The 16,500-nt window shown below is 52.0% G+C and overlaps 1 protein-coding gene and 1 long non-coding RNA gene across 2 annotated transcripts; both read left to right on the forward strand.

Moving 5' to 3' along the window:
• Positions 1–760: 760 nt before the first annotated feature.
• LOC134028981 (coiled-coil domain-containing protein 9-like) lies at positions 761–11,766 on the forward strand. Its single transcript, XM_062472924.1, has 11 exons — positions 761–811; positions 2,415–2,498; positions 2,908–3,072; positions 3,460–3,638; positions 3,744–3,805; positions 4,683–4,800; positions 4,982–5,102; positions 5,211–5,919; positions 6,031–6,189; positions 6,288–6,554; positions 9,886–11,766. The coding sequence occupies exons 2-11, from the start codon at positions 2,451–2,453 to the stop codon at positions 9,888–9,890; spliced, it is 1,833 nt and encodes a 610-aa protein (XP_062328908.1). The 5' UTR covers positions 761–811; positions 2,415–2,450; the 3' UTR covers positions 9,891–11,766.
• Positions 11,767–11,911: 145 nt separating this feature from the next.
• On the forward strand, positions 11,912–14,389 carry LOC134029112 (uncharacterized). Its single transcript, XR_009931613.1, has 2 exons — positions 11,912–13,419; positions 13,601–14,389. It is a non-coding gene; the product is annotated as an uncharacterized LOC134029112 (long non-coding RNA).
• The last annotated feature ends 2,111 nt before the right edge of the window (positions 14,390–16,500 follow it).

Here is a 16,500-nt window from a genome sequence, read left to right on the forward strand (position 1 = left end):
TCAGTACATACACACTTCCAATTGTGTAGAAAAAATATAATGGATGCATAGATGAGTCTTTCAGTTTCATACATTTTTAAATTCAGCATGGTGTTCCCCCCGGCTGTGTGAACACCAGTCCTTCTCCCCCCTGCAGGACAAGCGGTCTGTGATGAATGACTGGAAGAGCGCGGCGCCCCCGCGGGGCAGGTGGTCCTCGGAGGAGGGGGAAGGAAGCCCCCCCAGGAGGGCAGGGTCTGGGCGTTTGGGGCGCGGCGGCCAGCGTGGGGGCGGGGCTCGCCAGGAGAGGAGGGAGCCCCGCCCCGATAGAGAGCCTTGGTCAGAGAGAGAACCACGCCCTGAACGAGAACCACGCCCGGAACGAGAACCTCGCCCAGAGAGACCATACAAGGAGGGGGAGACAGGGGAGGGGCCTGGGATGGGCAGGAGAGGAGGGAGGAGAGGTGGAAGAGGAGGGAGAGAGGGGGGAGGCAGAGAGGGAGGAGGCAGAGAGGGAGGAGGCAGAGAGGGAGGAGGCAGAGAGGGGGGAGGCAGAGAGGGGGGAGGCAGAGAGGGAGGAGGCAGAGAGGGGGGAGGCAGAGAGGGAGGAGGCAGAGAGGGGGGAGGCAGAGAGGGAGGAGGCAGAGAGGGAGGAGGCAGAGAGGGGGGAGGCAGAGAGGGGGGAGGCAGAGAGGGAGGAGGCAGAGAGGGGGGAGGCAGAGAGGGGGGAGGCAGAGAGGGAGGAGGCAGAGAGGGGGGAGGCAGAGAGGGGGGAGGCAGAGAGGGAGTTGGAGCGCCACAAGCAGGCTCTGGTGGTGACAGGAAGTCTAAGGTGAGTGTGTGTGTGACTCTAATACTGTTCAGTGATCAACCATGTTTCATTACCGTCTGGTGTTGCCTTCGCCAGAGATGGGGTTTTAGGCTTCTCTCCTCTCCCCTCTCCTCCTCTCTCCTCCTTTCTGTGTGTGTGTGTGTGTGTGTGTGGGGGGGATAAATATTTTTTTTTCTCTAAAAAACAAAGTTTTTGTTATCTGATGACATTATGATGACATCATGACTCCTGGGGCTGGGCCTCAGCTTACTGCTGCTCACTTCCTGCCAGTGGAACCAATCACAATCATCATTTGCAGTCAGACCTATCATATATCTTGATTTCCTGTCAATCAGGCCAATGATGTGTTCCCATTTCCAGGCAGATCAATAGGGTGTGTATTTCCTGTTCGGTGTGTGGGGGGGTGGGGCTTTGAAAAAACGTTTTTGAAAGGTAAAATACATATTTCGTTCTTTAAAAAAAAAACTGTTTCTTCCTCTAACCCTCTCTCCCTCTTTCTCCCCCCCCCCTCTCCTGTCTGTCTCCCCCCCTCTCTCTCCCTCTCCTGTCTGTCTCTCCCTCTCCTGTCGGTCTCTCCCTCTCCTGTCTGTCTCCCCCCTCTCTCTCCCTCTCCTGTCTGTCTCCCCCTCTCTCTCCCTCTCCTGTCTGTCTCCCCCCCTCTCTCTCCCTCTCCTGTCTGTCTCTCTCCCTCTCCTGTCTGTCTCTCTCCCTCTCCTGTCTGTCTCTCTCCCTCTCCTGTCTGTCTCCCCCCTCTCTCTCCCTCTCCTGTCTGTCTCTCTCCCTCTCCTGTCTGTCTCTCTCCCTCTCCTGTCTGTCTCCCCCCTCTCTCTCCCTCTCCTGTCTGTCTCCCCCCCCCTCTCCCTCTCCTGTCTGTCTCTCTCCCTCTCCTGTCTGTCTCCCCCCCTCTCTCTCCCTCTCCTGTCTGTCTCTCTCCTGTCTGTCTCCCCCCCTCTCTCTCCCTCTCCTGTCTGTCTCTCCCTCTCCTGTCTGTCTCTCCCTCTCCTGTCTGTCTCCCCCTCTCTCTCCCTCTCCTGTCTGTCTCCCCCCTCTCTCTCCCTCTCCTGTCTGTCTCCCCCCTCTCTCTCCCTCTCCTGTCTGTCTCCCCCCTCTCTCTCCCTCTCCTGTCTGTCTCCCCCTCTCTCTCCCTCTCCTGTCTGTCTCTCTCCCTCTCCTGTCTGTCTCCCCCCTCTCTCCCTCTCCTGTCTGTCTCCCCCCTTCTCGCTTCCTCTCCTGTCTGTCTCCCCCCTCTCTCCCTCTCCTGTCTGTCTCTCCCCCTCTCTCTCCCCCTCTCCTGTCTGTCTCTCACCTCTCTCTCCCTCTCCTGTCTCTCTCCCCCCCCTCTCTCCCTCTCCTGTCTGTCTCTCCCCCTCTCTCTCCCTCTCCTGTCTGTCTCTCTCCCTCTCCTGTCTGTCTCTCCCCCTCTCTCTCCCCCTCTCCTGTCTCTCTCACCTCTCTCTCCCTCTCCTGTCTGTCTCTCCCCCCTCTCTCCCCCTCTCCTGTCTGTCTCTCACCTCTCTCTCCCTTTCCTGTCTGTCTCTCTCCCTCTCCTGTCTCTCCCTCTCTCCTGTCTGTCTCTCTCTCTCCCTCTCCTGTCTGTCTCCAGGAGTGGGAGGAGAAGAGGAGACAGAATATTGAGAAGATGAACGAGGAGATGGAGAAGATTGCAGAGTATGAGCGAGGCCAGAGGGTGAGAATCACACACCCAGCACCTAATGAGTCCTTTACTTACCATAAGTCACTAGAAAAGCTATCTATACTACAAGTCCAACTAGATAAAAAATTTAAAAACAAGAAAATCACACTCCTTTTAGACGTACAGTCAGGGTGCAAAATAATAATTAAATTCCTCCAGCCAAATGGCTAGTGAATGTTCAAACTTGACCAGCCACTCGATAGATTACCATCGTTTTCAGGACTGGTGAGTATACTCCTGACTACTAGCCTCTTGCACATCTTACCAGCGTTTGGCTGGTGGATGCTGCTAGTTTTCTGTCCTGCGTACAGTTTCTGCGGTGCAGATGACGGAGGTGTTGGTTAGTCCAGATGAAGGAGGTGTTGGTTAGTCCAGATGAAGGAGACTCTGGTTCTGTTCCCAGGGGGACGGAGACAGGCCCATCCGGAACTTTCTGGACGACCCTCGGCGCTCCGGTCCGGTTCCGGACATCGATCGCAAGGAGGGAAGCCGACGGCACGTCCGGAACTGGGGCGGGCTGGACTTTGAGAACGTGAAGACGGGAGCCGAGATGGAGAAGGAGTGGAGTGTGAGTGCCAAGCCGGGGTCACGTGACCCGGGGTCACATGACCCAAACACGGTGCCGGGGTCACATGACCCAAACACGGTGCCGGGGTCACATGACCCGGGGTCACATGACCCGGGGTCACATGACCCAAACACGGTGCCGGGGTCACATGACCCAAACACGGTGGTGGTTGTCGGGTTGAGCTGCGTCTTCCCTGGCTGGATAGTGTTACAGATGATGACTTGTGTCTCTGTCTGTATCCTGTCTCTCCCCCTCTCTCTCTCCTCTCCCCCTCTCTCTCTCCTCTCCCCCTCTCTCTCTCTCCTCCCCCTCTCTCTCTCCTCTCCCCCTCTCTCTCTCCTCTCCCCCTCTCTCTCTCCTCTCCCCCTCTCTCTTCTCCCCCTCCAGAGTCGGAGGCCGGGTCCTAAGGGGACAGACATGACCATGTCGATGACGGGGCGTGAGCGGGCCGAGTACCTGCGCTGGAAGAAGGAGCGTGAGCAGATCGATGAGGAGCGTCTGGCGCGCCACCGCAACGCCACGGGCCAGTGGAGACGAGAGTGGGACGCCCAGAAGACCGACACCATGTGAGTGAAGGGGGGGTGGTGTGTGTGTGTGTGTGTGTGTGAGAACAGTGAGAACAGTGAGAGGGTGTAACGTAGATGTGACCAGCTGATGTTTTGTGTTCACAGGTTCAAGGAGGATCCAGCTTTGGCCTCTGAAGGCAACACACCTGACCAGGGAGGACGCAGAGGCAAGACACGTACACACACATATATATATACCACACACACACACATATATACCACACACACACACATATATACCACACACACACACATATATACCACACACACACACAGTCACACCCACACACACACATACCACACACACACATGTACCACACACACACATATACCCCTCACACACACAGTCACACCCACACACATATATACCACACACACACATATACCCCCCACACACACAGTCACACCCACACACATACCCAACACACACATACATACCCCCCACACACACACACACACATTAGACTGCTAGACTGGGTACAGCACTGGCAGGTGCCCAGGGAACACCTCTACTGTCATGGTCCCCTGGCACTAGAGTATGATAGTATCTGTGTATAGTCATTTGTGTGTGTGTGCATGTGTCCCTGTGTTTGTGTGTGTGTCTGTGCATCTGTGTGTGTGTGTGTGGTGGGTGTGTGTGTGTTCTCTCTACAGCGAGGGGGCATAGCTCCCGTACTAACCCTCCAGGAAGGGCCGCAGGTTAGCCACAAGCATGGGAGTGTGTGTGTGTGTGTTATTTTTTTCTTCTCCCGGTTGTGTGTCAACATCGTCAATCCCATCGTGTGTGTTGGTTTGTAGCAGTGACGCTGGCTGTCTAACTAGACTGTGTTTACTGTGTGTGTCGTACATGCAGATGACCTCACGCCTCGGTGCTTCCTGGGACCACTGATGCCACCTGCTGTAGTTGTGTGTTTGTTTGTTTTGTCTTTGACACTTTTAACAAGACTGTGTTGATATTGTTACGTCCCTGACCCTCCCCTATCCTCCCTCACCTCCCTTCTCCCTAAATCTGTGATGTCTCTCTATCTCTCTCTCGTTCCTCAGATGACAGTAAACGCCCCCCCAAGGCGCCCACGTTCGGAGACTTCCTGGGTGAGGGGCGTGGCCGGGAGGGTGGGCGTGGGGAGCGTGCCCGGGGGCGGGGTCAGAGCAAGAGTTACAGGTACGTCCTGACCCGCCTCTTCCTCTCCCCTCCTCTGGCTCTCATTGGAGGAGAAGATCTACTGGCCCTCCCACTTGACCTTGACTGTCCAATGAGGCCCAAGTCGTCCTTTACGATTCTCATCGGTGTGAACATGTGTGACCTGCAGAGGTTAACGTTTCTGGCGGCTTGTCTGTTCCAGCATGCATGATAACCGCTGGGAGGGAGAGAAGGAGGACGAGGAGAAAGAGAAGAGCGACAAGCCCAAGAGAGAGGAGAGGATGAAGGAGGGAGAGAAGGCCCGAGGCTCCACGTCACAGAAGGTACGCTGGCAGAGCAGACTCTCCTCTCCCCAGGACTCCGCCTGGCCACAGCTCATCCTGAATGCCGTTCAGATCCACTTTGAAATGATGAACGTGTTGATCCCACAGGCGGGGGAGAAGAGTGGAGGAGGAGAGGAGGATGAGGACGAGTGGGAGGACGCCAGCGATGGGGAGGAGGAGGAGGAGATCTCAGGGGATGACGACTCCGAGGAGGAGGAGGAGGAGGGCAGGAAAGACAGAGAGTCCCAGAAGGAGAAAACGACGAGGACAAAAATCCAGACCGCCAACTCCCCTCTCTCCCCTCCCCCTACCTCCTCTCCCTCCCCCTCCTCCCCCTCCTCGGCAGCCAGCCCCAGACAGCAGCGCACCCCCCGGCCCAAGGTCCACATCCCCCCCCCGCAGGCAGCGCAGGACTCCCCGGAGGGGGCCAAGCCCCTCAGCCCCTTCACCCCCCTGGAGGGCCACCAGCCTGTGTCCGACTGGGGGGAGGAGATGGAGATGATGTCACCGCGCAGCAGCCTGGGAGAGAGTCCTCTGAAGCCCCCCAGTGCAGAGAGCAGCCCACCCCAGGCCCAGAGCAGCCCCCAGGCCCAGAGCAGCCCACCCCAGGCCCAGAGCAGCCCCCAGGCCCAGAGCAGCCCACCCCAGGCCCAGAGCAGCCCCCAGGCCCAGAGCAGCCCCCAGGCCCAGAGCAGCCCCCAGGCCCAGAGCAGCCCCCAGGCCCAGCCTCTGGCCATGTCAGAGCCCCAAAAGGAGAGCCAGGACCCTGGCCTGGACAAGCAGGCATCGGCAGTAGAGAAGGAGGACGTACAGAAAGGTAACGCTTGGCTGCTGTTTATAGATGAACACTAAAAACTCAATTGTTGTCTCGTTGCTTTGAGTTTAAAACATCCTCTTTCCTCTCCTCCCCCCCCCCCCCCCCCCTCAGTTATAGTTTCTGAAACGGCACCAGAGGACACCCCTGCCCTGGAGACAACAGCCCCAACACAGCCTGCCTCCAGCCCCCCCACACAAGCCCCCGAAACAGAGGCCCCCTCAGCCTCTCCCCCAGCCAGCCCCAGCCCAGCCCCAGGCCTCCCACCTCAGGGTACCTGCCTCACACCTGCTCCCTTCACAGCTAGGGGATTTAACTGGGTGTTTGAGGAAAACATTGATTCTGAAATGTTTGGTTTTCTTCTATCGCAGAATCAGCGGAGGCCCCTCCCCCTGTGGAGGCCCCTCCCCCTGTGGAGGCCCCTCCCCCTGTGGAGGCCCCTCCCCCTGTGGAGGCCCCTCCCCCTGTGGAGGCCCCTCCCCCTGCGGAGGCCCCTCCCCCTGCAGAGGACTCTTCTCTAGCAGCTGTTCTGGAGACAGACCAGACCCCACCGGAACCGGCCCAGGTAACCGCCGGAGAGCCCGCCACCTCCAGACCGGAGGCGGAGAACGAGCGCCTGTCGGAGCAGCCGTCCTCAGGTGCGGTCTGCATCGCTGACTTTGAGACAGTGGCTTTCTGTAAGGAGCCCCTGACTCCTCCCACTGGGCTCTAACCACACCCCTCCGTCTCCTCCCTCTCCTCTCTCTCTCCCTCTGTCTCTCTCCTCCCTCTCCTCTCTCTCTCCCTCTGTCTCTCTCCCCCCTCTCCTCTCTCTCTCCCTCTGTCTCTCTCCCCCCCTCCTCTTTGTGTGGTTCATCTCTCGTTTTTGGTTTTCGCTGTCGCTTTGTGGCGTTCACACCCTCCCTCTCTCCGTCTCTTCGAGTCATGATGTCACTCCCTCGCCCCCCTCCTCCCAGGGAACGCTGCTCCCATGATGTCACTTCCCCTCGGTGGCATGACACAGCTGACCTGTCAATCACTCCGTTGCTATGTGAAGCTCCTCCTTCCTCTTCTTCTTCTGTGGACTGAATGAAGCACTAACCACCTGCCTTCCACACACACACACACACACACACACCCTACCTGTACTCACTGAGGTGTGACCCTTCTCCACCCAAAATCACAAAATTATTTGTGCTTTATGACTTTTTTACTTTACACTTCCCATGAGCACATCACCAGGGGGCGCTCGCCCCCGTCGCCGTGGTGATGGTGTGATTCTGCTTGCATTACGGCGTGCTGTCTGTGTTGTGTCTGTGTTGTGTCTGTGTTGTGTTGTGTCTGTGTGTTGTCTGTTCTGCTGACTGCCGCTCCCAGGCGACAGGGCAGACATGCTCTCGGAGGAAACCCGAGGAAAGTGGCTTCAAAAAGTTTAACCGATCAGACAAACACACAAGATTCATCCACGTGACCAAGCAAATATTAAATACACCAAACACAACTGTAACTCGATTTTGAACAAAATAGCCACTTACTTCCTTTTGCTTGGGAGGGCTGCATGATTCCACTGTTATGCCTGTCATCTTGTCTCCATTACTACTATAACAGATATAACATTCTGGTAATGATCCACTATTACTGCTGTGTTGGTGTGTTAGTAGTACTTTTACATGTGTGTTCAGTATTGGTGCGTTTGGTGTTTAGTGCTGTTCTGTAATGTGACTGTGTTCAGCATGATGGAGAGATCAGAGGAGATGCTAGGAGAGATCAGCATGATGGAGATATCAAAAAGGAGAGCCTGAGAGAGATCAGCATGATGGAGAGATTTACATTTACATTTTAGTCATTTAGCAGACACTCTTATCCAGAGCGACTTACAGTAAGTACAGGGACATTCCCCCCGAAGCAAGTAGGGTGAAGTGCCTTGCCCAAGGACACAACGTAATTTGGCACGGCCAGGAATCGAACTGGCAACCTTCATATTACTAGCCCGACTCCCTCACCGCTCAGCCATCTGACTCCATCTGACTGAGATCAGAAAGGAGAGGCTAGGAGAGATCAGCATGATGGAGAGATCAAAAAGGAGAGACTGGGAGAGATCAGCATGATGGAGAGATCAAAAAGGAGAGACTGGGAGAGATCAGCATGATGGAGAGATCAGAGAGGAGAGGCTGGGAGAGATCAGCATGATGGAGAGATCAGAGAGGAGAGGCTGGGAGAGATCAGGATGATGGAGAGATCAGAGAGGAGAGGCTAGGAGAGATCAGCATGATGGAGAGATCAGAGAGGAGAGGCTAGGAGAGATCAGCATGATGGAGAGATCAGAGAGGAGAGGCTGGGAGAGATCAGGATGATGGAGAGATCAGCATGATTTAACCCTCGTGCTGCCTTCGGGTCACATGACCCAAAGGTTCATAACGAACCATCGTTGTGTTTACCCAATTTTACCCAATACAAAAACAAATTAAAATAATTTTCTTTTAACCTTTGCAATGTGGGGGGTCTGAGACAGCCTAGCTGTTAAAAGAAAATGCTTCACTTTGTCTTTGTATGCGGTAAATTTGTCGCAATACGACGGTGGGTCACAATGACTGATGGGTCAGAATGACCCGAAGATAACACAAGGGTTAAAGAGAAGGGTTACAGGGGGACATGGTTGTCTCCTCCCTCCTTGTTGAGGACTGATCTCATCTTTATCTTGTAAGTCACCCAATAGTTCTCCTAATGTCTCATGAATTCTTAGCTGACAAGTGGTTTAGTGCTTGGTGGTCATTAAACTCCTCTCATCTCCCCCTCTCCTGTCCTCCCTTCTCATATCTTCTCCTGTCCTTTTCTACCCTCTCCTCCTCTCCTTCCTTCTCTTCTTGTCCCCTCAACCCTCCACTCCTCTCACCTCCTCTCTCCACATCTCCTCATCTCCATTCAGTCTGAGTCTGTTTCTTATCAGACTGGCTAATGGCTGTGTCCAGGATGTGGCTGAGGGAGGATCAACACTTCTCAACAGATCATATTACACTCCCTCTCTCTCTGGCTTTTTGTCTCTCTTTTTATCTGTGTGTCGTTCTGTGAATCTGTTTCTCTATGAATCTCTCTCCTTGTATCTCTCTGTCTTCTGTCTTGGTCTCTACCTGTTTTTCTTTCTCTGTATTTCTCTCTCCCCTCCATCTCTGTCAGGTCAGGGCGGAGGGCCGGAAATGAAGGCAGGGGCGCAATTAACGACTAAAGCTTTTATGAGGAAATCGTTGAGGCTGGGGAGAGGCTGGGGAGAGGGTGAGGAGAGGCTGGGGAGAGGGTGGGGGGAGAGGCTGGGGAGAGGATGGAAGGCCAGCCTCACAAGTGCTGCTGTGATTCAATAAGGACTGTTGCTCTGGTGAATCTTCATTACAGATGATCCTGAGTGCTGGGAGGAGGAGGAGGAGGAGGAGGAGGAGGAGGAGGGAGTGTGTGGAGATCAGAAATGGGGTGTGTTGTTCAGGGTGAGGCAGTGTTGCTGGGTGACCAGGAACAGATGAGATCGGATAGGTGGCGGGGAGGGGGGGAGATGGAGATGTCAGGGAATCTAATCAGCGTTAAAAACAGGCCCTCTGAAGTCGCCTCGCGGCCGTGTCAGCTGTCGGTCAGGAGGCGTTCCGTTAACGAGCGACGCTCTCTCTCTCCTCGTGTTGACACCGTGTGAGGATTCACACCTTTCCTACTCTGCCCTTCCTCCCACCTTTCCTACTGCACGAAGCACAGCCCTCTGCCCTCCCTCTCTGTCATCTCCCCGTTTGTCAGTCGACACGGTGATGTGCATGCCTCTCATCCAATCAGATCAATCAAAAGTGGCGCATCAATGACCAATGACGGTGTGTGTGTTGTTTTCATGTGTGTGGTTGCAGCGGGAGAAGAGCCCTCCTCCCCCCCCTCCTGTACTCCCAGCTGAGGCGCACAAGACACTACAGTGACTCCCTTCTCCTCCCCCCTCCTCCCCCCCCTCTGTTCTGTTGACAGGCTGAGACGTGAGCCCATCTGGACAAACTGACTTTCCACTGCTAGTGGTTTACAGAGGCTGGAGGGGGAGAGGAGGAGGAGGGGGTGATACCACACCTCTTTCTCAGTTGGCTTGATTGAGACCGCCAGCGTAGACTAAAGAGGAGGAGCCATGTAGCTACCTGGACCCTAAAACACACACACTTACACACACACACACACTCACACACTGTCTCCCCTCCCTCTCCTCTCGCTTGTACCTTCAACAGTGTCAGGTTCCAATCAGTCTGCCACACAGAGAGAGAACGGGGTTCTAACACAGGTGGAACCAAACCTGCTACCTTGTTACTGTGGCGATGATGATGATGATGATGGCGGTAAGCGACAGTGAGGACGGTGTGATTTGGCTCTCATACATTGTCCTGACACGTTTTTTAATAGTTTTGTTGAGTTTGTGTGTTTGTTATATTAGTGTGGGATGAGTCACTGCTTGGTTTGTGTTGCCACCCTGAGACCCCACCTCAACACTACTGCTTTCCAGAAACACCCTTTTCCTGTTCGGTTAGTTCAGAGAGACAGGGAGGGAGACTGACAGGGAGATAGAGTGGGTGGTAATGCCCACTGCGATGTTCTGGAAGCGGGCATTATTTAGCATGAGAAACAGTAAAGTGGAACATCGTCTAGAATAAATGTTTACATGAGCTTGATTGCAGCTAAAAGTGTTTCATTCGTCCTGGGCCACACCCTCCCTCTCCCCTCTCATTCTATCAATAAATAATGTGTGAGTGTGGGTAATCTGTGGTTATCTGTCTATAAAGTTTGTATTGACTGTTGATCACTCATATGGAACAAAGGAATTGAACTGGGGTTCAGATTAACAATGTACAGAGCACCTGTTATCACCTAATCATGGACACGACTGTAAATATGATTGTGGGAAGAGCGTTTTTATTTGTCTGTTGATAATTATGCTATCACATCAGGAGTCTTTTTTCGTTCTTTTTTTTCTTTTTCTATTTCTTTAGATTTTCTCATTATGTGACCCAGTGTTTTTAAATGTGATTGTGGGGCAGTGACTGAAGTGAAGGCAGGTGTTTGTAACATCTAATGCTGGTTAAGGGTGTCAGTCAGGCGTCTCGTCTCATCGCATCTGTGACTGGCGGGGCTCGTGCCTGTTCACGTGCTGTCGTTTTCATTAAGGGCTGACACGAGGTGTCGCTTACCTCTGCCGCCGAGAGTTTTGGGATTTTTCTTGTTTTTAAGTTGGCCTTTTCACAGCATCATGAAATTATTGTAAAAACGAATTGTCTCGGATTTTGATGAGTTTAAACTCTGATCAACCTTTGCTTTAATTTTCCAAAAGAAACTGAATGATGTAATTGTGAGTGGATGAATACATGGTTACGTGAGGAACTGCAATATGTACAGTTTTTAAAATGCAACTGAACATTCCAAGGTTGTGTGAAGACGTATGAAAAGGTTATTTTCTTTGTAACTTGCTTTGTTTTTATTTCAGTTTGTGACGCGTGATTGTATAGACCTTCGGGCATTACGTTCAACCTGCTTTAGGCTACCCGTCTTCCGGTTGCACCAGAAACTGCTTTATGATGTTTTTGGTTTTAATTTGCCTTCAGAATGGGATGTCAATATCCCGATTTAGCTTAATATAAAAAGATTTTTCAGTGTAGTTTCCGAATTAATCATTGTCCCTATAAGATACCCCCCCTCCACCTTTTTAAGAACACTTCAGTCATCGAAGCAAGTTTTTAAACGGCTTTTCTTCCTAGAAAGGCTAATGTGACGTTTGTTATTTGCCATCTAATATGCACGTCAAATGTATCGCCTTGGTTTATTTTTGCTTTTGAGTTCCCGTATCCAATAAATGTATTTGTCTGGTTGTCAGTGAATGCGTCAGTGATTTGAAACATTTTGGACCACTTGTGCGCGTTTGTAGACAGTTACTTCCATCCATGCCCCACCAGCTGATGCTCTCCGGTTTGGGTTTTTTACCTGCGCACGGATTCAACTGTGCTGCTGGGCCGAGTATGTTAGTATGCTGTGCTTTATTAATGCAACCGTTTAGACAGAAATGTGAAAGGTTACCGGTATTCCCACTTGATCACGCTCGAAATTTTAGCTTCTTAAATACTGATTTCTGTGTGGCATCTCCCTTGCATATTTGGGGACAGCTTTAGATCTGCAACATGATACATACAATCAATGTTCCGTCTGGTTTACGCTCCGCCCTGATTGATCCGTATAAATTGAAGAGCATGATCCGGCCGGCGCGCACCGGCAACACCGACCCTCCTCACAGGGGATAACAAGCCATATCGTCCCACGTCAATCCCAGAAGCAGCAACTGCGTTGTCAACAGGGCAGGCGGGGTGAGAGGAAGGACTGCCTGTTTGGTCTCCGGACACTAGCTGAAGAACAGACTACATTCAGCGTAAGAATACAAGAACATACCCATTGTAAAATGAAGGCGAACAAACAAGTTTCTTCTGCCGGGGTGAAGCAGAACGGAGACATGCAGAGGAGGCCGAGTTATCCTGGCGACCAGCGGGTTAAACATGCCAACATTGCCACCAAGATTTGGGTTAAAGTGGCGATGGCTATTGCCTATTTCCTAAGCATATCCGTATCAGCGTTCATCCTTGTAATCTACTATGTGTTTTTCTGGACACCGGATGCGCCTTACAATGTCACGGGCACAGCAGCACCGAACCGCACAGTGTGCAACTCAAGGTTATAACTGAGTGTGTTCATCAGGCGCGAGGTTATGAGTTCCCATCCTTTATCCCGCACGCACAGTTTCGAGATGCGCTCGAGGACTCCTGGACATAGGGCATGCACGCGCTGCATCAGTGCACCTACTTATACCGCAGCAAAGGGGAAGATTACAGCTTCACACACTCAAGCCAGCGGTACGTTTTATTCGGGATGACCTGAGGACCGAGGAATGCATTGGAATCTCTACAGTTGCTGTTATATTCAGGTTTTATCTGTAGTAATTGTAAAAGCTAGTAGCCACGTAACTTGTTTTTGGCAGTTGTTCGTTTGAATGCGGGGCAATATGCCAAGTAGCAGTAGCCTGTTCTTGTTAGAAAAGCACGATCTGCAATACTTCTGATCAGAAACGGAATGAAACCCATCGAATGAAAATCATCTGACTGAGATCTACATGGAGAGACCGCTGTGTTCTATCAGAAAAAGCAAAAATACCGAACCTCCGGTCAGGTCGTTGGTGCCTCATTCTATGATGTCATCCAATGTACCGTTTAATGCTTGGAGGCAAACTGCAAAGTAGCATATTTCACTTCTGAGAGTCCCCATTTTCAAACCCTCTAAAAATCCATCAGTGTTTATCTCAGCGCCTGTAGACTTCTACCCGACAGTTGATAATATTTACAGTTTTTATATACCGTGTAGACAAATATACGTAGATTTCCTCCTGGAGATAGTCTGAAAAACTATGCATATACATGAGTTATCATTTTCTGCACACAATGCTATTTTTCTGACGTGAACAGCAGCACTTTATTTTAGGAGCCAGTACCGGTCCTAGCACATTTGGCGCCCTAGGCACGATTTATCACCCCTCCCCCCGGGACCGCAATTCGGGGTGCCGCTGCCCCCAGCCACAAGGTGTTAATTAATGGATGCACTTCGGAAAATGCCGCCCCCTCTTCATGCCTATGTCGCCTATAGGAAGGACCGGCCCTGTTAGGAGCAGACATATTCTGATCTGTTTCTTAGTGTTTTATGATGAATGGGATCTAAAACGTTTCATCAGTGGACCTTTTCGACGTTTGGACGTTTTAACTGTATTATCGTCGTCTGTAAGCCCTGTTTTACAGCCAAAATGCGTCTGTCCATATGGACTGTATGTCCTGCCGCGTGTGTGTGTGTGATCTTCTGGGTTAACTGAACCTCATGTCCATCGTTTTCCTGGTTTCTTGTGCTGTTGTGCCATTTCCTGTCCAGGTCTTAAACACTCTGCGGTCACTTGTTAAGACAACGTACATGAATACTGTCACCGTGTATCTATAAGTCACTGCTGAGACTGAAATACACCAATAGGTGTTGTAAGGATTCAAATGTATGGGCCATCTCATCCCATGTATATGTCTCTTTGTTTCTCCCTCTTTCCAACTGTCTTTCTCTCTCTTCTCTCCCACTCTTTCTCTCTCTAACTCCCTCCTTCTCCCTCTTTTTGTTTATCCTACTCTTTCTCCAACTTCTCTCTCACTTTCTCTCTCCCTATCTCTTTCTTCTACTCTCTATCTCTTAACTCCCCATCTCTCTATTTCCTCTCATTCTCTCTCTAACTCCCTCTGCCTCTCTCTCTCTCTCTCTCTCTCTCTCTCTCTCTCTCTCTCTCTCTCTCTCTCTCTCTCTCTCTCTCTCTCTCTCTCTCTCTCTCTCTCTCCTCTCTCCCTCTCTCTCCCTCAGTCTCTGCATTATGTGTGAAGCAAACGAGAGCTGCTTCTCTTCTATCAATAATTAAATTGCACTGAAAGTTGTCAGAAGCTGTTTCTTCTCCCCTACCAGCCCGGCCTCTCCTCTGTCACAGCTCGCCCTCCCCTCGCCCATCCTACCCGTCTCTGCCCCCTTTCAGAGCCCCTGTGTGTGTGTGTGTGTGTGTGTGTGACTTCATGACTCAGCACAGTGGCTACCCAGACCCTGAGCATGTATGTCATTCTCAAACCATTCCAAGCCAAGCGCTGAGTAATGATATATTGACAAGCGAAGGGGACGGCGATGATTGATTCGTTCACAGCAGGGAGTCAAGACAAAGGGACACAGAACTGGGAGCCCTGTAGGAGGGAGCTGAGAGGTTTCTGGGGTGTGTCTCAATCCTGCGAAGATGCCCTCCTTATCTCGTGTCCAATCACCTCCATGGATCTGACCTTGAACCTTCACTGCCTGGTGTTCATTCAGAATCTAAAAGGGTTTGTCTGTGAGTTGATTTGAGGAGATATGGTCACTAGTTGAGACCCCTGTTGTGTACGATCTTAATCAGACCTCCCTCCACCCCTCCCTCCCCCTCCCCCCTCCAGTACTCGGTCACTCCAGCACCTGACCACCCCAGGGTTTTGTGAGCAAAGCAAGCAGTGCTGCCCCCTTCAGGCAAGCCACCATGCTCTGATCAAACCAATACGGTTGGCTTGGTAATCGTGCATGGCACTGATTTTAAAATGTGACCCAGGTGTGTGCCATGATGTGTGTGTTTGTTTTATATATACAATATACACACACAGACTGTATATATATAACTTACATACACGCGTGTGTGTGTGTGTCCTAGATAACCTCAGGTCAACTCAAGCCAAGGGGCCAATAGACGTGAAGAGACTCACTTGTCATCATCATCATCGTGCATTCGGTCTCGTTTAATGCACAAGCGTGCATTACACGCTTGTCTGTTCGTGATTTACTGTTAGAAAGATGGCTTCAGGCAGTATTGATCACGTCTTACCCACAACTCAGTTGTAAATCCCACAGCACTGTTTGTGATACAGCAATAAATGTTCAATTCTACCACTAGAGGTCAGTCAGGTACAGCTGAAAAGAACAGTTTGTTGTTTATTTGTGTGCTGTTGCTCTATACAAATATTGAGTTATCTAACTGCGTAAACAAATAGATGTACTGGGTTGGGTTGTCTACCAAGACAAACCAGAAATATTTCCTGTATTTGTATTGAATAACATGACTTGAGTCCATCCATGGTTTTGCTTAGTGGTATTTAATTTAACAGCACCACAAAGTTTCATCATTATTCATAACAGATGCTATGTATTGAACAATTGTACAGCTTTATAAAGTGCACAGCATAGTGTGTATACCACCGAATGACAACACTAACATAATCAATGAAAAACCCACAATAACATTGGCGTTGACAATCAATGGGATCAAATCGATAAAACGATTCTGGCTTAAAATCCTGTTTGCGTTCATCCATGGTTAGCCTGTTATCTCTCTTCTTCTCAGCAATCATCCGGATATCATCGTGACATCATCGTGATATCATCCAGCCACATGATTATGACCTCATCCTTTCCCTCCGTCATTGTCCTCCCTGCCACAAACACCCTCATCCTCTCAATGTCATCACCATCTCCAGCCTTCCTCTCCATCACATACTTCTCTTCTTCCTCACTCGAGCCCTCCTTCCCCTCCTCCCCCTCTCCTCCTCCTCATTCATCGTGGTCGAACAGCAGTTCCTCCATGTCTGTGTTGGAGCGCTCCCCCAGGAGGGCCCTGATCTCTGGGGAGGTGTGCCGTCGCAGGGCCCTGAACACGTTACACCCAGTGGCCGACTGACCCTGGGGGCACCTGGGGGGCGCCGGCAGGGGGCTGTCCTCGCCCCTGCACCCTCCACTCCTCCCCCCCAGCGCCTCTCTGGGCAGGCTGCGACGTTTGGCCCTGAGGGGCCTATCCGCCCCCCGGCGCCCCGGCGCCCCCCGGCCCCCCTCCACCCGGCCCCCCTCCGTCCGGCCCCCCTGCGCCCCCAGGCCCTCCTCCGCCCGGCCCCCCTCCACACGCCCCTCGTCCAGGAAGCAACGGTTCCGCAGCGCGGTGGGCCCGTGCCTGAGGTGGGCCTCCAGAACGGATAGGAGGGAGGGTTC

The sequence above is a fragment of the Osmerus eperlanus genome, chromosome 11 (genome assembly GCF_963692335.1).
Source record: "Osmerus eperlanus chromosome 11, fOsmEpe2.1, whole genome shotgun sequence".
NCBI lineage: Eukaryota > Metazoa > Chordata > Actinopteri > Osmeriformes > Osmeridae > Osmerus > Osmerus eperlanus.

What these genes read in the sequence shown, in the direction of transcription:
- LOC134028981 (XM_062472924.1), top strand. Translation starts at nt 2,451, where the DNA reads ATGAACGAGGAGATGGAGAAGATTGCAGAGTATGAGCGAGGCCAGAGG. An exon ending in AGTATGAGCGAGGCCAGAGG is followed by an intron (nt 2,499 to 2,907) that starts GTGAGAATCACA and finishes TTCTGTTCCCAG; the next exon opens with GGGGACGGAGACAGGCCCAT. An exon ending in GCCCAGAAGACCGACACCAT is followed by an intron (nt 3,639 to 3,743) that starts GTGAGTGAAGGG and finishes TTGTGTTCACAG; the next exon opens with GTTCAAGGAGGATCCAGCTT.